The 21,873-nt window shown below is 40.1% G+C and overlaps 2 protein-coding genes across 5 annotated transcripts in view; both read left to right on the top strand.

Annotated features, from left to right (window-relative positions):
- The window catches only part of tacc1 (transforming, acidic coiled-coil containing protein 1), a 30,196-nt gene extending 13,614 nt beyond the window's left edge, over positions 1 to 16,582 (top strand). For 2 of the 4 annotated variants that reach the window (XM_061042161.1, XM_061042160.1), the window contains exons 2-14: positions 4,245 to 4,354; positions 6,675 to 8,154; positions 8,641 to 8,676; positions 8,990 to 9,053; positions 9,668 to 9,860; positions 10,828 to 10,892; positions 11,295 to 11,438; positions 11,533 to 11,609; positions 11,746 to 11,789; positions 12,863 to 13,026; positions 13,118 to 13,224; positions 13,334 to 13,454; positions 14,518 to 16,582. In XM_061042161.1, coding sequence (XP_060898144.1) covers positions 6,746 to 8,154; positions 8,641 to 8,676; positions 8,990 to 9,053; positions 9,668 to 9,860; positions 10,828 to 10,892; positions 11,295 to 11,438; positions 11,533 to 11,609; positions 11,746 to 11,789; positions 12,863 to 13,026; positions 13,118 to 13,224; positions 13,334 to 13,454; positions 14,518 to 14,583 — 2,490 coding nt within the window. In that variant the 5' untranslated portion in view covers positions 4,245 to 4,354; positions 6,675 to 6,745 and the 3' untranslated portion in view covers positions 14,584 to 16,582. Of the gene's footprint in view, positions 1 to 2,474; positions 3,144 to 4,244; positions 4,355 to 6,674; positions 8,155 to 8,640; positions 8,677 to 8,989; positions 9,054 to 9,667; positions 9,861 to 10,827; positions 10,893 to 11,294; positions 11,439 to 11,532; positions 11,610 to 11,745; positions 11,790 to 12,862; positions 13,027 to 13,117; positions 13,225 to 13,333; positions 13,455 to 14,517 lie in introns of those variants that run through there. The other 2 variants (XM_061042158.1, XM_061042159.1) reach the window with 2 other exon arrangements.
- A 1,815-nt stretch (positions 16,583 to 18,397) lies between these two features.
- LOC132977535 (lysyl oxidase homolog 2A-like) overlaps positions 18,398 to 21,873 on the top strand; it is a 29,501-nt gene continuing 26,025 nt past the window's right edge. The window contains exons 1-2 of the mRNA XM_061042166.1: positions 18,398 to 18,601; positions 21,007 to 21,311. Coding sequence (XP_060898149.1) covers positions 18,447 to 18,601; positions 21,007 to 21,311 — 460 coding nt within the window. The 5' untranslated portion in view covers positions 18,398 to 18,446. The remainder of the gene's footprint in view (positions 18,602 to 21,006; positions 21,312 to 21,873) is intronic.

Raw genomic sequence — 21,873 nt, forward strand, 5'->3', positions numbered from 1 at the left:
ACATCAGACGTAGAGCTGCTGTCTGTGAGCATTGTTACTGTGTTTTGAAATGGGTGGAAAATATTTGTGTTGCTCATGTTTCTTTTTTTTTTTTGATTTACTCTGAGTAAATAGTTGTGATTTTATGTTAGAGATGGTAAAATGATCCCTTTCTTATGTAACCTACTGATCCCTGGCTACTGACCTCTGGCTAACCACTGGTGCAGAGAGCACTTCAGAATAAACAGCGACTCAGTGGAAACCAAGAGTTTAATGCTCTTTTCTTTGACAGACATGGAGAAAAATAACTTCTACAGATGCAGGAAAACAAACCTCTGTCAGACTTTCTCAGGTGTTGTTACTTCACTTATTTGAACGTGTTGATGAAGGATTATTGGCTGCCTATGCTGTGCATGTAGAAAATAATCTTTTGTTCTAATAAGCCTCAGCTCTCCTCTGTGACTCATTGACTTCAGAAGCCTGGTGATTATTAATGACAGACAAGAAAGAGATACAAACCCCAGAATAAAGGAAAAGGTTGACTCAGAGAGAGATGTGATAATGTCTTTGTACTACCTCCCGACTACTACTTGAACATAATAAATGCAAGCAGAGATTCCCCGTGCCTTAACTGTCGCCTCAAGCTCCACCAGACCCAGACTTTTAATAAGTGGGCAGAGGACGAACCCCACCCTTTCTGGTTCCATGTGGAAACTCTGAGCCTGACTGAGGCACGATTTTCTCTGCTTCTCTGGTGGAATTTGGGAGGAGTTTAGTTGCTGCATGGCCAAGCCAGACCTTGAAGGAGCTTCTGGAGGGGGGAAGAGTTTTATAAAAACAATACACAGAGGATGCATTATCAGGCTCTATGAACAGGCTCACAAAACCAAAACCCTCAGGTACACAATCCAGGTGGACTTATTGTAAATGTACTAAATCATATTAGCCTAAATGCACACACTTTAAATACCTGTAAAGGACCTCAAAGTGGCAGTTTTTTTTTTACTAATAATATCGATGTTAACTTCTGTGAATTTGCATTTACTCAAATACACTGTAACTGTAATAATATTCATAATGTGATTTATTTAGCAAGCATTTTTTAGCAAGCATTTTTAACAGATTAACTAAATTAATACAATAATATTATAATAATAAATAATAAAATCAGGCCACTTAAGTACAGATAATTAAAAATAATCAAATACTATACAGTAAGATTATGAAATAAGTTAAAAACAAGTTTGAAATAAAAAAAAAGCAAGGCATAAAATATAAAATTTTCAATTAACTTATCCATGTCATTAACCAATTTCTTGAAAGATGAGTTTGAATTTTTATTATTATGTCTCTGATTCTGCAAGCTTAGGTTGTTTTAGGTTAATTTCAGGCAAAAGCTTGGTATTCTCTAGTCTTAAGAGACCTAGGAACAACATGCATTGACCTGGATGTTGGGATGCACTGTGGCCCATAGGTGAACAGCAATTAAGAAAAATAATAATGATGAACTAAAATTAATTCTTCAAGTGTTTATTAACCAGGAACTACCAAATACTAATTAATCTGGGATTTGTATTCATTTGGCTTTAGGACATTTTGGGACCTCCAGCCCTGGATTTCTGAGAGATAAGACAAGGTTTTTCTATGCTTTTAAATGGTACATAGATCTGGATGTGATCCATATGATAATTACTTTAAATGCTGTCTTTGCAGTCTGAATGTCTTTGTATGATAGTGTGTGTAAAAAACAACAGCAATGGGCCCAGCATGGAGCCCTGGGGAACACCACTGGTCAGAGGGTACCAAATTGGTACCAAATTGAGAGCACTGATCACAAAAAAATGTAATTGTAATATCTGAACCAGTTATTAGCAATAGATTATTTTTAGTAGTTGTAACTTGTAGATGTTTTTTTCATGAAGTTTGTTTCTCTCACATGTCATAGATGATTTACACGAAAGTCCTCTGTTGACTAACTCAAGTTAATGTCTTTTGGCTTTATTTTGGTAGCATTTGTTTATTTAGAAACATTCTCTTGTGCAAAACATGGGAAGGGATGTGAGGCTTTCTTTCATTTCCTTTTCCTTGATGACTTCAAACAATTTATACCTGTGTCAGATGGTACAATGGGGTTTAAGCTTCCATTATTATTGTATTCAAGGCAATTATTCCCTGTCAGCGCTGTGGTTTGAACTGTTACCTCAGACAAATTGAATCCAGCCAGGTAGATCTCCCGAGGCTACCCAACATAACTGGTTCTCCTGGTCATGCTTGCCTGCCACTGGATGGGAGGGACCGTTAACTGTTAAACTGCCCGGGGGAGCAGAGAAGGCTTAAAAATCCAGCTCCACATTCCTATCCCCTCTTTGGGCTATAAAGTGTGGACAGTGGAGCCCCAACAGTTCAGCTCCTCCTCCTCCTGTGTTTGTTTTTTGACTCCCTCCTCCTGCTTCAGAGTGCACGAGCGGTTTGACAGGGACGTACCATTCTCCGACCACAGGGGAGCTCATTTGGTTGAGTGCGGAGAAGCTGTTTTTGTTTTTAGAGCTTCAAGCTTCCTGCCTCCCCTTGCTGTGCTTTCTGTCAGTGGATCGGCCCGAGGTGGAGGGGAACAGTTGGAGGGGGGTTTCAGAGGAGGAGAGAGTGAGAGCAGCATTTGGGAAGCCAGCTGATCAGAGCTGAGGTATTCTACCACTGAGGCAGAGGGAGAGGGGTGCGTGACTGGAAAAACAAGAGAAGATAGAGAAAGCAGCTGCAATTTCTTTTGAATTTATGAGCAAGCATTTGAAAATATAGGCGCGGAAGAGACATGTTTTCTCCTTTTCATGAGAAAAATAGAACTCACACGAAGAGAAATGCTCTTGGGAAAGATGTGAAAGCTGTTGGCAGTGTGGGAATCTGAGGAAGAAACACACAGAAAAAGGATCTTTCAGACTCACTCTGGAAACCCCATCTACTGACAACCTGAATCAGCAGAGGGTTGAAGAACCCCCTTGGTAAAGAAACGGAGGGATGTCTTGGCTGTCACCAGTGTCATGGGCCAAATGGACATGGACAGCAGTACGAGGTGGAGAGGAAGAGGAGGAGGCCAGCGGAGAGAGGGAGCAATTTGGAGAGAGAGGAGAGGAAGAAGAGGAGGAGGAGGAGAGATCTCTAAGCTGCAGGCAAGTGTTGTGCTGGAGCCCCAGAGACCACTAAAACTGTGATTCACACTGTCTGGACTTGCATATTCACATGTGTGATCACGTGTGCTTGTGTGTCCACCTGTCAGGTCGAGGAACCTCTTACATTCTGAATATTAGTTGAAAAGGGCAGATGGAAAAAAGGGGCATAAACGTGTCTGTTCCTTTTTTTCATCAAGGATTTGTGTTTGCATGCAGAAATGTCAAATGTGTTCTAGCTGATCTGACATGTTTCCGGCCTTGCTGTGGTTAAACTGTTCTGAATGTCTTCGCTGGTACATCCTCATTGCTGTGGCAGCACACACTCCCAACACTACAGCCAGGTAGTTTAATGATGTAATCATTGCTCACAAACATGGCACATGCCTTACTGTCTCTCTGCTCCTCGTGTTTGCTCGGATGTGATCTCCACCATTGTTTTCAACTCAGTAAACAAATCGTTCACACTTTCTAGGTTGATCAGCAGTTATTGAATCAGAGCCACGTGGATATCTGAACTACAGTGTGATGTGGCACCCTGAAGTGATCAGATCACACTGACTGTTGCTGCACTACGATGTTAGAATGTAGTTGCACTGTTATTGAATCTTATTTAAAGATGGATGTGCAAATAACTCGTATGCTGCTCAGTGTCATACCTCAAACTGTAAAGGGCTCATAATGTTACAGGAAGGAGTTGGCTGCTTCATTTCCTCTTTCGATTACTCAATCTTTATACACTAAACATGGTTGGCTTCAGCCCTCCAAACAGCTTTGTAAGGGAGCATCTGTCTCGCATGAAAGAACACATTCACTTTAAAGAGGTTTAAAAGGCTGTTAAACTCTGTCTTATACTCTGGTGCTCTAAATCTGACAGAAACTAAGGTCTTGTACTTGCTCACGTAGCACATGTCCTTGCTGTAAGTGCAGTTCTGTTTATTCAGGTGTTGTTTACAGTTACACTGCCTGTTAGAACTGTCTGAGTGTACATAGTTTCAGCATTTACTCCTCAGTTATGTAAGTATCAGTCCGTCATCCAACAGTCTAATGTTTTTGAATGTTTGGAAACTTCATGCTCTCTTTCTCCGTGTCTCTCCTCCACAGCTCTGACTCAGAGGGGCATTTTGACACTCCTGAAGCAGCAACTCCTGTCCGCGCCCCTCCCACCATCCCAGGAGAGCTGGAGAACAACAACACTGATGCAGGCAAAACTGGTGAGGCCACTGCTGAGCATAAAAGACACACTCTCACAGAGAGAGAGAGAGAGAGAGAGTGAGAGATAAACAGAGGAGAGTCAGCATACTCTCTGAGACGTAAACACACTACCTTGGAGTTGCAGAGAGTTCTCATTATAATTGCAGAATCTGAAACCGATTGGAAGACGTGCCTTTTCAAGCACACATAACATAGTGTAGACGGGGGGGTCCCTTCCTTGAGTTGCCATGGAAACAAGAGTCTTTTAATGTTATTGTGAGTGAACCCACATTACATCATGGTGCAGTGTTTGTCTCTCTTCAATGAAAGGGAAAACAATTCTAAATGTATCGTACGCCTAAGCCATTGTTATTAGTTAAAGAAAATGTGATTTGAACTTTTGGGCATTGTAAATTCTACTTCTGTGTCTGAACTCGGAATCAGGTTCTCCATGTCAGAGTAATTGGATACATGTGCAGTCTGACTGTTTTAGGAATGTATCAACCTGTTGCAGTTTAGCTTAAAAGGGGAATTTACCTGCCTTTTTTTAAAGCACTGTACCAATAAGAGAATATTGGATCTACTCATGGCTCATACAGATGTGTAATTTCAGTGTTTTATTACAGGCACCTAAGGCTAATGATTACCTAAACATGTCCTGCATGCTTGTTATGTGAGCTGGTATGCACCCTGAGAGGATTTTGGGTGCGACGATGGCGGAAGCATCACTGTCATTTGAATCACTAAGAGGCGGAGCTTAAAGTAGAGTCAGTGTGGGAATGGCCTTTGCTCTGGAATTCAACAGGTTCAACAAAAGCTTTGGTTCCCCCCCGTTTTGTGTTGATTACTGATAGAGGTCACAGGGAAGGGAGGGACTGAACAAAGCTTGTTATCTGACTCTTTAAGAAGCAGGAGGCCATTTGTTTATGTGGGGCAGTTCCTTATTTTCTCAAATTAAATTGTTAATGTTAATGTTAATGTTAAAAGGTTAATCTGTATGGAGCAATGAGGGAGTTCACTTTTGACTCAGCCACAAACATCTGCTTCTGCTGCGGGTGTGAAAATCCCAGCAGCGTTTTGTTAAAATGCCACTAAAGAAACTTCAACATGAACATGCTGATGGCTGTGTTTGTCTGAATGCATCCAAAGTCTCCGTTACTGCTTCAGCATCAGTGTGTATATTATTCAATTTATATAAATATTATTACGATTTATTGCAGGGTTAGAGACTATGATAGAAACAAAAAGTTAACCTTAATTGATAACACTGATACTTGGGTGTTGTGTTGTATTTGTCATGTAGTAAAAGCCACTCCACTGAGGTAATACATGTACAGTTTATACTGTTTTGTGATGTTTTGGTTTTCAAAAAAATATTCCAAATGTTGCTTTCAGCTCAAGAACATCACAATATAAATGTTTGTTTGGCTGAAAAAAAACCCCAGCTACAATGCACAGGAAGATGCTCTAGATTTAGACAACTTTATGTATCCCAGTAGGGCAATTCAGTTTACAGCTCACCAAGCGACATAAATACACACAATACAAACAGAGTGGTACTAGTCATACTAAAAACAAGAAAGAAAATGATGAACAAAACAATTTTATTAATTTTTTTTTAAGTTTATCAAATTTATATTACACCCCATGGTTGAGGTATTATTTCAAGGAAGCTGAGTGGCATGTCCCCGTGCTCTGACATGTTTTGCCTTTACAAACACAACAGTGAGAGAACAAAAAAAGGAATCTTATACCTGCCTATTGAATATGCATGTGGTGGATTTAGTGAGAACGTGTTTCTCTTGGCATGTCGGATTGCAGGAATACTTTGAGGGTGACACTCTGGCGACACACTGATCTGAAAGGAAGTAGGTAGAAACACAGCAGGCCGTGCTAGTATCCTAGCAACATAATATTACAGGAATATGGGAGTATGGCAGCCGTATTGAAATATGGTGATGTGTCAAACTGTTCCCTGGAGGCAATAATTACACAACCACCACCTCTGTCCCCTGTTGTTCACTTAAACAAATAAATCATATCTCTCTTTTTACTCTCTTCTTTTCTTGAGCAATACTTGGTTTAAATGTTGTAGCCCTCATAGTAAGACATCACCATGGCAACAGCAGTTACTGGATCAGTTGGCTGGCTTGTAACCAATCAGACATCACCTACATCTGAGTACAGATTGATTGGAGAGATGATCATTGGCAGAAAAAGTGTACATGCTGATTTAAATATACTTTACTTTATACTTTATTTCAGACCCATAGGTCCATATCATTATAAAAATGTATATATTTTCTGGTTAATGTTTTATTATCTCATTTCTTTGACCAGATGTGGATCAGGAAGAGCACCTGATTGTGACTGCTCCTTTCGAGGATCAGGATATTTTTCTCAGACACAGCATGGGTCAGGATGAGCCGACGGTCCCCATGGGTCGCCCGCTAGAAGTAAACATCCAGACCCTGGAAGCGCAGCAAACAGAGAGTCTCCCAGAAGCCTCGAGCTCTGTGCCAGACCCTGCTGCTGCATTCTCAGTGAAGGAAATGCCTGAAGCGGCTAACAAATGCAGAGTGCCAAAGTCTGAGCCACACCAAGCACCAGTCCCTGTCCTAGTTGCAGATCCTGTCCCAGATGTGACTCCAGTTCTAGCTCCTGCTCCTTCTGCTGCTGCTGCTCCTGCTGCTGCTCCTGCACCTCCTCCTGATCCTGCTCCTCCTCCTGCTTCTGCTCCTGCTCCTGCACCTCCTCCTGGTCCTGCTCCTCCTCCTGCTTCTGCTCCTGCTCCTGCACCTCCTCCTGGTCCTGCTCCTCCTCCTGCTTCTGCTCAAGTTCCGGAGCCAGACCTAATCCAAAGCAGTGAGCCTGAGTCCAAACCAGCTTCAGAGCCCACTGTTCAGAAAACAGAACCAGTTTGCATTGACCTGGAAAAATCAGAACCTGTTCAAAAGACTAAATCCAGTAAGTCCAAGCCCCCATCGCTGAAGCTGAAGACCTCTATGAATGAGCTCGCCCAAACCAATGAGGAAGAAGAACTTCCTGTTCCCCAGGCCTCGTACAAATTTAACCCTGACCAGCTGGATGACAGCTTTAACCCCTTCACAAGCGGTGGATCTAAAATACAGAACTCTCCCCCGCCTTGCGGTCCGAGCTCTCTCCCCAGACTAGAGCCTCTCGGTAGCTCGTTGTCTGACTGCGAGGCCAATTCAGCAGCTTCAGCAGAAGCAGAGACGATGGAGTCATTATCGGAGCCAAAGCCTGTGATGCTGGAGTTTGGTCTGGACAAGGAGACGGTCAGCAAGCCGCCTCCGAGGAACTTAGGTGGCAAAAAGAAAATCAGCAAACTTGCAGTTAAGAAGCAGAAGCCCAAAGGATCAGAGGCTTCCTCCAAACCTGCACCAGAACCCACAATTTCAGAAACAGATTCTCAACCAGCACCAGAACCGGTATCAGAACTTCCCCCAGAGCCTTCTTTGCCAGTTTCAGACTCTGCCGCACCTTTGAACCTTGACGACGTTCCCATTCCTAAAAAAGGAACATATAACTTTGATCCCAGTCAGTGGGACGATCCTAACTTCAATCCATTCGGTAGCAGTGGCAGCTCTCCTGGGCTACCTAAGGGCTCCTACAGTTTTGATCCTGATCACTTGGACGACTCTGTGGACCCTTTTAAATCCACCAAAACTCTTAGCGCAGAGGACTCGTCCAGTAGTGTCCCACAGCCGGAGGTAAAAGTGAAAGATGGAGGCAAACCGACAGCAGGGGAGAAGAAAGTGAGGCAAATTCCCAAGAAAAGCAAAGAGAGGACAATCAAGTAAGTCAATGTTTTGTTGTGCTGCTGAACTTTCAATTTTGTTTCATTTGCCCCCAAAAATACAAATGCACATTTCATTGTTATCTATATTCTCTTTAAATTTTCTCCAGAACTCATTATTTCTTTGGATGATCGTTATGGTTGGATGCATACTACACAATGCTTTAAGCACATGCCAGACACTTGCACATTGATGCAATTCCCATACTGGTTATATATAGACTTTCAAAAGGAGCTTCTAGCTGTCGGTGGTCGGCACTATATTTAGTTTTTCCAGGTCCGTCTGCATCTTGTGTTTCTTTTCAAACTTGAAACTATCTGCTGAGATTCTAACATGCTGAGCTGAACCCTGTAGTCACTCACACACTCTCCTTTCTCTGTTCTTCATCTTCTTCATCAATACCCCCCTCATCCTTCATCCCTCCTCTTCCTGTCTGTTGTGCAACCCCCCAAAACTCTGCTTTCGTCCTCCACTCTTGGCCTCAGGACATCTGAACAAGTCAAGTTTCTCTGTTTTCTGTTGTAAGTACTCTCTCACTATAGACGCTCTTTTTTTTCCCCATCGCATGCTTGCTTTCCATTTTACACTCATCGTGGCATGTGCTGCGTTAGAACTGCAGTGCTTAGGGAGAAAGTGAGGGAAATAAATGTCTGCCTCTGTGTCACCTCACCTGCTACATCTGCAACCGTCTTGTGTCCCTTCCAGAGGTCTGGCACATATATCTGTTATAGATATGAGAGGGAAGAAATTAAAGTATCTAAGGAAATGCTAAATCTGAATCTCTGAATCTCTATATTCTGACGGTTTTGTTTGTATCATGTGCTTGCCTTGTAGGAATTCCTGTAAAGTTCAGAAGTATGACGAGAGCCAGTCCTTGGTGCTCGATGTGTGCAATAAGGTACCGTGTGACTTTGTGTGAGAGTGTTGTGTCAGGCCGAAATGTTTCACCTTACTGCAGTGACGCCGCAATGTCCATTATTCAGCAGCTGTCGCACACTTTGGCCTCGCTTCTTTACACACACACACACACACACACACACACACACACACACACACACACACACAGAGGAACACACACATAAACACGGTAACACAAGCTGACAGGAGCATCAGCAGTGTCTCTGCAGTGCCTGTTTGGCATGGTGACAGATCTGTGACTTATCCATCTGCAGTCCATTATTAGAGAGCTGCTCCTGTGTGCCCTCCACATTATCACCTCTGATAAGATGTAAAAGATACAGGAGTTGACTTACTGTTACACAGATTGTGAAGGCAAACTATTGTTGTGACCACCCCACCATTATAAAAAAAATTGGTGATATCTCAACGATTGTTTTAAGTGACTTTTATGTATAAAAAGTACTGTATGCACTCAATGCTCATCAACATTTCAACTCTACAATTGTACTATTTTCTTTTCTTTAAAAAAAAGCAGTATTTTCATTTACTCAGCATGATTTTTTAAATGAAAAATCCAGGATTTATGTTAAACCTGTTGAATCTTGTCTCCAGGAGGAGGACGAGGTGGTGGTTCAGACGCCAGAGATCACTCAGCGGGTTCATCACGCCACAGATGAGGAGAAGCTTGCTTCCACAGGCATCATGGGTCCAGCAATAGACAGCGAGGAGGAGGAGAGAGAGGAACCTGAATGCTTCAAAGCATCTGCCACGATACAGCCGATCATTGAGAAGTCTGTTTTGGATGGTATGTGCTGGAACCCTTTTCATGTAGAGAACGAGTGTTTAGAGCTCATTTAGACTTCAGTGGAAGGACTTTCTGTTCTTTGTTATCTGTTCATGAAGCACTGCATGTTTTATGATGTGAAGAAAACAGCACAAGTAGACTAAATGATACTGATAACATGTGGTTTGTTTGATTCCTTCTAACTTTCTAACTTTACATTTGATTCTTTTTATTTAAGAAGACATTTTCTCTCTTCACGTCCTGTCTTCCATTCAGAATTATTTTATTGAGTATTATTTTATAGATAATCTATTTAGGTTAAGTGTTTGCATGAAGTGTTAAGGATGTAGCCATGGTCAGAGGAACAAAGAGACAAGAAAAGTCAGCACACTAAATGTCTTTCAAGTTTTCTCTATCTGGGTAAGAGTAGCGTACAAGACAATGATGGACACGTTTCAGCACTAGGCTTTCAGTGTGCTGACTTTTCTGTCTCTTTTTTAGCCTTGTTGCGGTCGTGCACCTGAAACGTTATCTATTGTTGAGTGTGCTCCTTTTTTTCTGTTTGTGATCAGAGGAATGCCTAACTGTAAAATGACAACAAGGAGACTGAGACTGTAACATAAGAAGTTCTGTTAGACTATTGGAGAAGGAAAAACAACCGTCGAGAGGAGGAGAAAAATAGAGCAAGCTTGCACAGCAAACCACCTGTCCTGGATATAGAAAGTTAAAAATATAACACTTGCAAACACACTAAACAAATGCTTCACACAGTTGGGTTTAAAAACCAGTCTGTGGCAAGTGTTGCAGGTATAAAACAACATTTTCTTATCTTGGAAACAAGACGATTCAAAGAGAAATGAGGCTCAGGTAAGCTTTTGACAGATAGCCTTCTTTGTTGATCTGTTTCTTTTTTTGTTTCTTAGGTATACCTCATACGTTCAATAAACATTTCTAAATCAATTATGTACTTTTTCTTTTCTCCTCAAAGGTGCTGAGTTTAAGACGTCAGATCACTTTGAAGAGAAGGATCCCTGCAGTCTGAAGGATGAGACGGTAAGTGGACTATAGAGAACACAGAGAGGGATCCCTATATGAATAATTCAACATTACCAGCTTGTTTTGCACTTATTGTGCTATATCTCAAATAGGAAAGCCAAAATACTATTTTAAACTCTTATACTGGTTGCTGACTTATCACCTGCTATTTTACCATCATACATTTTAAAAGTTGTGACTCACACAGTTTTTGTCTTAGAGAATCACACTTGCACCTTCAGGTTATCCTGAGGCTTGCTGAACAGAATAAATAAAGTTTAAAACTGTTTTCACAGAGCACTCCTTGCGGAAAGTAAAATCAGCAGCTGAAGCGATTAGTGACCATAAATCTCCTCACAAAATGTAAAGATCGTGGATGTTTTTGTCAGATCTCAAACTAAACATACACTATGCTTTCAGCATGATCTGCAGAGTGAGGTGTCCATGAGCCAAAAAGCAAAGGTGGCGCTCAGCGACACCACAGGCGTAGCAGCTCTGTCTCAGGACAACATACCTCTGAGTGAGATGGACAAGGCCGCAGTGCTCACCCTGATCAGAGAAGAGGTACATCACTGCCACACAATCACAAATAAGGCCTTCACAGCGTTATGCATTTATGTTTCTATACCTGGAAACTAACATCCTGTCTTTCAATCAGATCATCACTAAAGAGATCGAGGTCAATGAGTGGAAGAGGAAATACGAAGAGAGCAGAGCCGAGGTTTTGGAGATGAGGTATAAAGCATCACTGTTTCTTAAAAGTCTAGCTGCATATTTTAAGATATTGTAGCACAATTGTGAAAAAAACAACAACATCTGAATAATTTAGAAAAACATAGACGAGTGGTTAACTCTGCTTTAATCTCAACAGGACAATAGTTGCAGAATATGAGAAAACAGTTGCACAGATGATTGGTGAGTTGCGGCCACCTGGTGGTCATATTTTCTACATACATTTTTTTTTTTAAATACAGAAGGGTGAAGAATGTTATTGCTGCAGAAAGCCTCCTTATATCTTCTTATATATTATGTATTATTTTATATTATAAGAAGGCGTTCTACATACACACTGTTTTTTGGCAGTGGAGTGAACATTGTGTCAATGTAAGGATGCACATCAAATGTTTATCGCAACTGTCATGTCTGGCACATTGTGTAGTGCCTGTTACAGTACATAAGATATTAAATTAAATTGAACAAAGACCTAAAAGGTTTAGCCCTGCAGCTTCATTCTTTGGGTGTAAACATCATTGTCAAAGTTGAGTAAGTGTAGCCCTTTTCTGTTGATACATCTGGAAATATATTTTAGAAAAAAAAAGATTTTGGACCAAATTTATTGACATGATTTCTTCTATTGGCCAAAAGCACCAGAAAGCATTCTGTAGCGACCCTTGTGAAGTTCTGCCAGCCCTGTGATGCAACATAGAGGTCCTAAAATATTTAAACATGAGATCTAGATCTGTTGAACTTTTCAGGAATCTCACCTTTGCAGTGAGAAATAGTTATTTATTGTTTCAATTTATTTGAGAATGGATAGTCCAAGATGTTACATTAACATGATTTTTTTTTTTAAAGGTTAAATAGCCAAAGACTAGTTTTTCATCTGCAGTCTCTGGCAGGTTTATGTAAAAGGTTTCCTAAAATAAATGATTTAAAAAACAACAAATCAATCCTGCTGTAAGACACAAGACACAGTTATAAAAACTGCAGATAACTTGTTTTGCTTTTTTTTCGTATGATTTGGGTCACTATCCTGTTGTAATTTATTACTACTGCTTTTTATAAAAACATGTAAAAGTTTCAAGCCTAGCTGGACGTCGACACACAAAAAGTATCCTCTAGGCTCGTGCTTTCTTTTACACACAGCATTAACAACTTAAAGATACAAAACCAATTGTAGGATAACAAATGACTATTTCTAAAAAGCCACAGAGTAAGGCCTCTTGCTTCATTAAAATCTAATACTCTGACTCCCCTGTTGATTACAGAGGATGAGCAGCAGCAGAAGACTGTGTCCAGCAGTAAGTCTGTCAGGCAGTTGACTTTAGAGAGAGATCAGGCCATAGCTGACCTCAACTCTGTGGAGCGCTCCTTTGCTGACCTCTTCAGGAGGTACGAGAATATGAAGGGAGTCCTGGAGGGCTTTAAGAAGGTCAGCAGAGCTTCAATTTAAATGTCAAGACATGCTATGCAAACCAAAATCACTTAATAGAAAAATCACCATTCTCTTTTTATCTTTCCAGAATGAGGAGGTGCTGAAGAAGTGTGCGCAGGACTACCTGATGCGGATCAAGCAGGAAGAGCAGAGATATCAAACCCTCAAGGTGCACGCTGAGGAGAAACTGGACAAGTAAGCTTCCAATTCTGCAGTTCCTGACTCCCTTTAGATGATTCACAAGACCTGTTGTTAATCCTGAAAACCTATTTGCCTATCATCTTCTTCACTCCCTCTCCAACAGGGCTAATGAGGATATAGCACAGGTACGTGCCAAGGCCAACTCTGAAGGTGTCGCACTCAACGCAAGCTTGAGGAAGGAGCAGATGAAAGTGGAGTCACTTGAGAGAGCTGTCCTTCAAAAGGTAGGCTGACTGCAATATTATCACCTGTAAGATTTGTCTGTGTGTTTATTTCACTGAAAGGATTAGAGTGTTGTAGTTTTCCAAGGTGAAGACTAATGTACCTATACATTTCTCCAATACCAAAACCTCTGTTTTTCTGTCCCTTATTATAGTCTCCATTAGTGAAAGGGATGCAATTCTCGACTTATCAGCTTTTTACTTGTTGCACTTGTATAAAAATGAGAAACATTTTTCGTTCTTCTTGTTGAGAACAGCACAGTGGATTAGCTTGTTAGTATAAAAGTTGCATCTGCTGCAAGGCAAGGCAAGGCAAGTTTATTTATGATGCACATTTCAACAAGGCAATTCAAAGTGCTTCACACAAGACATCAAACGCATCACGACAGAGGAAAGAAACATTAAAATTAAAAATAAAAAAATCACTGAAATTATTAAATCTGAAAATATGTTCAAATAAAAATAATTCAAATGAAATTAATTGAAATAAATAAAGTAAAAATATAAAAAGAGTTTAAAGTTACAGTGCAGAGTTAAAGTTTAAAATCTGCAATAGATGCACAGATCCCTGCCTACAGATTCAAAGACTTAGATGATACCATTTGTTATCTAAACATGGATGAAGTCTCAGTGTCGTCACCCATTGGTTTTTGAAGCGGACTTTCGAAGCCCATCGATGGTGGTTGCCATATTGGAAATGCTGTCTCAAACTAACTTTGTGTAAACCTAGTAATAGACAAAGAGCTGGAGCTGAGGACACGAGTCGATATAATCAAAAGAGATGATTGTGATAAAATAACCCCCCGGTGAGTGCCGTTACATTTTGAGATAGTCAGACCTAATATATTTATTTCCTAAACCAGGCTGTATATATATTTTTATAACAAATGTAGAAATTGGACTGTAGGGGCTTTTGTAGCCAGCCTCCAGTGGACACTCGAGGAACTGCAGTTTTTTGCTCTTCCGGACGTCGCCTCTTTAGATGATAACTGTAAAAATTGGTGCTTCTGTTCTGTCATTTTTGCATTACCCTCTGCTTCTTACGCTGTCTCGCCGTCTCTCACAGAATCAAGAAATCGAGGAGCTCACTAAGATCTGCGACGAACTGATCACCAAACTGGGAACAGGATAAGAGGCCTTTCATCAACTTTAAAGATGTAAAATTCTGTACAGGATCACGGTCAAACACATGACAACTTTTCTTTCTTTCTGATTTTATTTTTCATACATTTAAACAGAGAATGGCTGCAGTCGCTCTTTTTTATAAAACATAAAAGTGAAACCAGAACAATATGTGATCAATGTGTTGATCGTGTAGTGGCAGTTTGAAGAAGCACAAAATGATCATGACAAAGTATTTTGATTCATTTAAAGGAGAAGTGCCATGACATGTGGAGCTTTGGTTCAGGGTGTACAGTAAAGGTAATGTTATAGATGATCCGTTTTTAGAAGTTGACCCTCTTGAAGGTGTATACATTCAAAAATTCAATTAAGCAAGTATGTTTCTTTAAAAATTCACATTGCCACTTTTTGGGACAGAGCACGGACATCTTTACCAGTGTGTTTTCTCTGTGTGTAACTGCTGATGATACAGTTTAAAGGCTTTATATGTGATTTTTTGATCCAGCAGATGTCGCCCTTGAGCACCAGCATGAAACCAAAACAACTCGCGGTGCATTGTTGTGTTAGCATGCTAATGCTAGCGATCTTTATTATGCTTGTATCTTCACACTGCATGTAAATTTACCTGAAATGAGCGTGATCTAGAAACACAGTTAAGCAGTGAGTACAGTATGTTATTCTTCTTTTCTCTAGTCCCTCAATTAAACAACTTTTATACACGAGGGGAGGAGTCAGCCGGCCGTCCGGGCGATGTAAACAAACTGAAGATAGGACTCTGAAAACTCTGAAAACATCACAGACAGTGGGACTCGGGTGTTACACCCATTGTAGACAGTCATGACTCACAGAGTTATTTTCAGAGGATATACTTGATTTATATTATATTTAAGTGTGAAAAATCACATATAAAGCCTTTAAAGAAAGAACACTTTTCTTAATCCAGTACCTGAACAGATCATGTAGGATTAGTTTTCTTGCCTTTACATTTTCCCACTCCAATTTCTTTTTGGATGCAGATTTTTTTTTTTAGATCTGCAGGTTATCTTCTTCTGTAATATTAGTCAAACGATTTCACATGTAGTCTTTGGCTTTTTTAACACAAGGTCACATAAACAACATGTGATAAAGTTCTCAGTCCTGCAGTTTGGATTTCATGAACAATATGCCCCCCAAAAATCAACGGGATTGTTAATATGAAGAGCATTTAAATGAATCACAATCTAAATGATTTTCTTTATTTTTAGTAATTTGATGGTTTGACAGTGCTGGTTGGATCTTAAGATCAGTTTAAAACTGAAGTAGTGAAATCTGCTCTTATTATTCTGTATTATTCAAACAGGTGCCATGTTTGATTTCCTCACTCTGTGTTTGAGTGTTGAAAAGTTAGAAACACATTCTGTCCCTGCCATGTAGATATACCGTATATTTGACTGTATTCATACTTGATCTTGGAGTCCAAATGTTGCTGCTGTGCCTCTATTTTGTAAAACTGTTGTTTCCAAACTCTGTTTGCCAAAGTGTCATATGAAAATATATCTTTGATGATCAAAGTATTCTGAACAATAGTTAACCATCATGGGTTTGCAGGTTACAGTTTATGAATGGGCATACTTCAGCCACATTACTTTATAAGGCAAAGCTCTTTGTTTTTGGTAAGCATGAAATAACATCTCCTTTGCATTTTCTGGTGTGATTGAACCTGAAGGAGCACTCAAGTGCACTTTTAGACAGAAGTGTTTCAAATGTAAATCTTCTTTTTCATCAGCACAATCAATTGCCAAATATCACTTTAAAATAAGACTGGTTTGTATGTGTCCCTGTAGTGCTGTTACATTAGTCTGAAGGTGCTTTTTAATGCAAGTTCATTGTCACAGTACACCATGTGTAAATGTTTATATTTTATCATGAGAATATTTGTAAAATGTAAGGAATAAGTATACCCAGATTGTATGTTAATGGATATATTTTGTGCATTTCTGAATAAATGGTAAAGATTGAGTGTTACTGAAGTTTCCTTCTCTGCTTGAATTCTTTCACATTTGAAACAAACAACATCTTTGTTGTATCCAAGTTTACTGTTGCTGTAAGCCCTGAGCATAAACAGAGGTAAACTCAGACATTGTTATTCCTACAGGTCAGCCAGAGGCCAAACTTCATCTTTGTTTTCTTGCTTCTGCATCCCATGTACTGTCTCTTTTTTTAAACACATCATTAGTGGCAGTTTGTTTGTGAGTCAATGGCCTGCAGTTTCCTCCGGCAGTGTGATAAAACAATGTAGTTAGTAAGTCATAAAAGTTTTCCGAAGCTGTCTCTGTTCGTGTGAACTAATCTACCACAGCGGCTTGGCAGTATTTGTAAGCAGATGTCAATTTCTAAACATTTTAAGGTAAATTTATAAAACCAAATTAAAATGAAAAATCACATCTAAGTGGATTAAATCACAAACTGGGACTCCTACCAGTGTTACACTTGCTCTTATGTGTTCAGTCTGGTTGTAACTTCCTGTACTCAGGAGATGTGCTTCATATTTTGTATTGGTTTAAAAAGACAAGCAAATTTACTCTAAATGAACAGTAGAACATGAAAGCACAGGAAGAGGATGACTGTTACTAATTGACTACATGTAAAACAAACACTGGCAGAACTAAACCTGGTTGTAGAGAAATCTAAAAATGTGATACTTGATCAGTACCCTATTCCTATATCTGCTATGAATATGCATTAGACGTTTAAAAAATAAACATGCATGGTGATGGTGAAATGATTAGAATTATTAGACAGTTACGTTTCTTTTAATAGGCCTATCACTTAGGCTATTTAAACTAACTTACATGTTGTGTGTATATAGCTCTATGTTTTTAAATACACGTACAGTCTTGACATATTTTTAAGAGTTTTATCAATTTTTCCATTTACTCTGCCCTAACTTTCCCAGGGTAAGTCTTTGTTGCACCTTTTCACCACATGGTGGTGTCCTGATACACAGCTGCACCTCAAACACAGACCCTGTCCTGCTGAGACCTTCAGGAGAGATTTTCAAACCAGATGAATCAGAGGGTCCTATAGACATCACAGAAATGCAGTTATTCAATCTCTTTTGATTTGTTTTGTTTGCCTGTCATTAAACATAATGTCAGTCATAGCATGATGTGAAGATATCAAGTGGATTTAGATGGGCTTGGTTGACAGAAATCTCGTTCACCGTTCTCGTGAGTATGGATAAACAATGATACATGTAACGGGAGGCAAAAACTAATAGAGTCACAAGAGTTGATGTTCAATTAAATCAGCTCTAACACGTTACAGCAGTCACTTGATTCCATTTGAATATCATTGATAATGTTGATTTAACTTTAAGGACACCGACCAAGGACCCTATATCACTTAACCTTCTTACACCCCTTGATTCAGTGTTAATTATAAAAAAAAGTTCACAGCCAACCTTAATGTGCATTGACTTTGTGATGTTTTAGAATGTGGGGCCATTTCCCGATGTTCACATCTTCAACTTTGAACACATTATATTGTTTTATAACATTATATTGTCCCTTGTCAAAGAGTGTGCCCTTTACATCAAAACTAGGGTACACTTAACATATGTATAAAAACAAGGGAAAATCCTCAGAAGACAATCATATATTAACCTTTTGATTAAAAAATGTAAAGATACACCATTATCTTATCAGTGTCAGTTGTTAGCCATTATGCCTATATTTCAGTAAATAAAAGTTATACAGATTTTAAATGTTTCACAACCCACACATGCAGTCTACTTTCAGCTCATGTGGACTGTTTTTGTAACCCTGGTGATTGAGCAGGAGTGGGCGGGTCCAGGATGCTGAGGCGAACTCTGATTGGCTGCACTGTTTGCCGATGAGTGGGACGGGCCTGCCAGCTGTGAGGGGAGCAGAGTTAGGGGTACTAAAGGGGACAAAGAAGCGCTGCTTCTCATCTCATCCCCTGCAACAGGTTGGAAACCTCAGGGTCTGCTCTTGGAAAGGCTGTGCTGCTTTTTTCCGTCTGTCAAAGTAAGTGTTTTATTTCACTTTATAAGGTATTAGGCTACTATATGCATATCTCAGACTTGTCCTCCATTGTTGTGAAGTTGTTTCGCAATTTCATAAATGTGTAAAACATTAAGACAGCAAAGTTCCTCTAGAAGATGTACAAAATATTGACATTTGTCTTGTTTAAAGGTTATATTTTTGGTTTTCTATTTTCTATTTGTCTGCTATTTTAGTGTCGCTGCTGGCTAAAGTTAGCATAGTTATTACCTAAATGTTGAACAGAATAATCATCACTAAGCTCTTCATGTCGCTCTCATAGGCCTACTGATATTATCATGATTTCCATGAGAAGCAAACATTTTTTTTATTACTCCATGTCAGTATTGGAATCAGTGTTGTTCAAGGCACTTCATTTTTGATTAATTCTTTTCCAAAAAGAACAATGGGCTATACACTGTAAGAGCATTGGCTTTGACTGAGAGAGAAATAAATTCAGCATGTGGAACTTCGGGTTTTCCCCTTGATTTGACAATCTTGGCTAGAGCTTTCACTTATTGTTTGGCAGCTTTGCTCTTGTGCAAGACTTCATGTGTAAAATTATCTGCAGCAGTCACAAAGGCTACAAGCTGGTATAGGCAAAGTTTCTGATCCAGAAACTGGAGTTATTGAGTAACAATCCATTTACAAGCTGCTATAGGTAGAAATCAAGTTTTTGAGCCAGATTAAAGTGTAAACTGTTAACATTCCTCTGCAGGAAAGTGGGTGTGTCTCCTCTGGTTTTGTAAACTGTGTTATATGTAACATACATCCAACAGATTCAAAAGAAGTGTTCACTTTTCATAAACCATTAGGCCTATATGAAGTTGACAGGTGTGGACCAGAGGGACGATTGCACCCTCCAAGCTGTTTTAGAGTAACCTCTGAACCCTTGTAGGTTAGTTTAAAACCTACAGCAGATCCTGTGACTCTAACTGCTGTAAGTAGAGGCACTCTGAGAGTAAATATAAAAACCCATCTGAAAGTTGCTTCTTGCCTCTGCTGAGCTTGTTCCTTTCATGGGAAGATGAACCAGATGTTTCAGATGATCACAAGTGGCGTCTGGCGCACTCTAGGGGTGTCCTTTCAAGCTTGTACAATCTGCAGTTTGTTTGGCTGTTTCTATGACGTCAACTATGAAAGAACAGCCCCCCCCCCCCCCACCCCCCCACCCCAGACTCAAGACGTGGAGGTCTCCTTACTTTCACTGTCTTCCTCCCCTCCCTTAACTCCAAGAACATTCCTCCCTCCGGGCTTTTGGTCCCTCCCTCCTTTGACACTTTCATGGTTTGCCATGAAATATTAAGGTAGAGTCAACTTTTCCCTCCGACCCTCGGTTAAACAGCCTCCAGGCACAGATCAGCAGACAAACGAGAGGGGCAGCACCCACCCTGCAAGAGCCCACGTTTGCTCCTCCATTTGGCTGTCAGAGAGGCCCTAACAAAAACTTTTATTTTTCTTACTGGCAGTCAAATGGATTATTACTGTTTGCTCAAAATACTGTCAAGCTGTGGCGAGTTCTCTACGTGTTTTACAAGCTTCTACTTGTGGTTGCATGGAGGCCAGTTAGGGGTCCTTGGAAGTCTGATGATGGCCAATCCAAAATGTTACTGCACAAGACTTCATACTGAAACTGCTCACTCGCTCAAATGATGGACTACCCACATACACCACAAATTACTGTCTGCCTGTCTTTTGATAACATTCAGCCCACGGTTAAACTCTTTGGACTTGGAAGAAGTTACCATTAAGTCAAAGTTTTAAACGCAAACTGTAAAACAAAAATAAAGGTTGAACTGCTCTTATTTGTTGTCACTTAAGGCTGACTAACTCTACAGAACAGAATAGTCATAAAAGCCTAGCAATACCTGATAATGCTTCTGGAGATTCTTTATTGTTTGCTCTGAGAAGCTTTAGTGAATATATCAATAATGTGTTCTCTCAGCTTTGAATGCTTTTTAAATTGTTTGTTTTTCAAAAATGACCTTGGAGTCAAATTTACTGTTGAAAGCTCACAGTGATGTATTTTGAAATCAACAGCTTTAAACATTTTAGTGTGTGTGATGTACATACACCAAAGCAAATACTTTTTGGATAAAAAAAATCAATAACAGCAACCGAGATGTCAGCTTTATTAAGCAGGAGATTTTTTCTTCTTGTAATTGGAGGATGTTATTTGTGTGTTTGGAAATGTAAATGTAACAAGTGTCAGTTCATCAGATATATTTTGAATATTTTCTTTTGACAGATAAAAATACGCGAAAAATCAACAACCAAGCTCAGCTCTTACTTTAGCTCTAGCTAGTTTTAGTTCAACGCAGCTTTTAAACATCCTCTATTTCTAATCCTCCTTGTGTGTGTGTGTGTGTGTGTGTTTTTTCTCCCCCTAGATCACTGCCCCTGTCCTGCAACATGCTTCGCCCAATCACCATCCACTTTCTTGTGTCCACCTTGATGTTAATGTGGCCGCTGTGCAGCGCCCAGCCAAGCTCTGGCACTCCTGTTATCCAACTACGTCTAGCCGGGGAGAAGCGGAAACACTACGAGGGTCGTGTTGAGGTTTTCTACAATGGAGAGTGGGGGACGGTCTGCGATGATGACTTCACCATCCAAGCTGCTCAAGTGGTGTGCAGAGAGCTTGGCTTCATTGATGCCGAGTCCTGGTCGCCCTCTTCCAAGTATGGACAAGGAGAAGGTAAGAAAACTAGTATCTTATTCATTCAAGCGCCTGGTCATTTTAAGGGTCGGATTTTAAACTTGTATAATTGAATCAAAACCCCCAAGGACAATATTAAAGTCATCTTTCCTCCAATAAGTGAGGCAAGAGTTTAAAGTTTTCATCTCAGCAAACATTCAGCTGTTCAACCACCAATATCAGGGAAGAATATCTTTAAATACAGTTCCTTATTTTCCATTAATAGCCTTGAATTTGGAACTCAATTACTCCTGCCTGACAGCTTATACCCTCTGGCACTGGTTTCCCTATTATTGGTGAACTTCGACACTCCAATCAGGTCTGAACTTGAGTGGTTGGGGGGTGGGGTGGGGTAGTGTGAGTGGAAACACTGAGTGTGAAAACCAGACACACACACAGACGTAATCTCATCTCCTCCTGCTTTGTCTTGAATAAATTCCTGCATCAATGAAAAAACACTGATGAGATTCTTGACAATAAAAATGATGGCTGCTGGCTGCTGCTGGTGAATGTCAGTTTGTGTCTGTTAATTAACTCTGTGTCCCTCGTTAAAAGCACATGT

The sequence above is a fragment of the Labrus mixtus genome, chromosome 7 (genome assembly GCF_963584025.1).
Source record: "Labrus mixtus chromosome 7, fLabMix1.1, whole genome shotgun sequence".
NCBI lineage: Eukaryota > Metazoa > Chordata > Actinopteri > Labriformes > Labridae > Labrus > Labrus mixtus.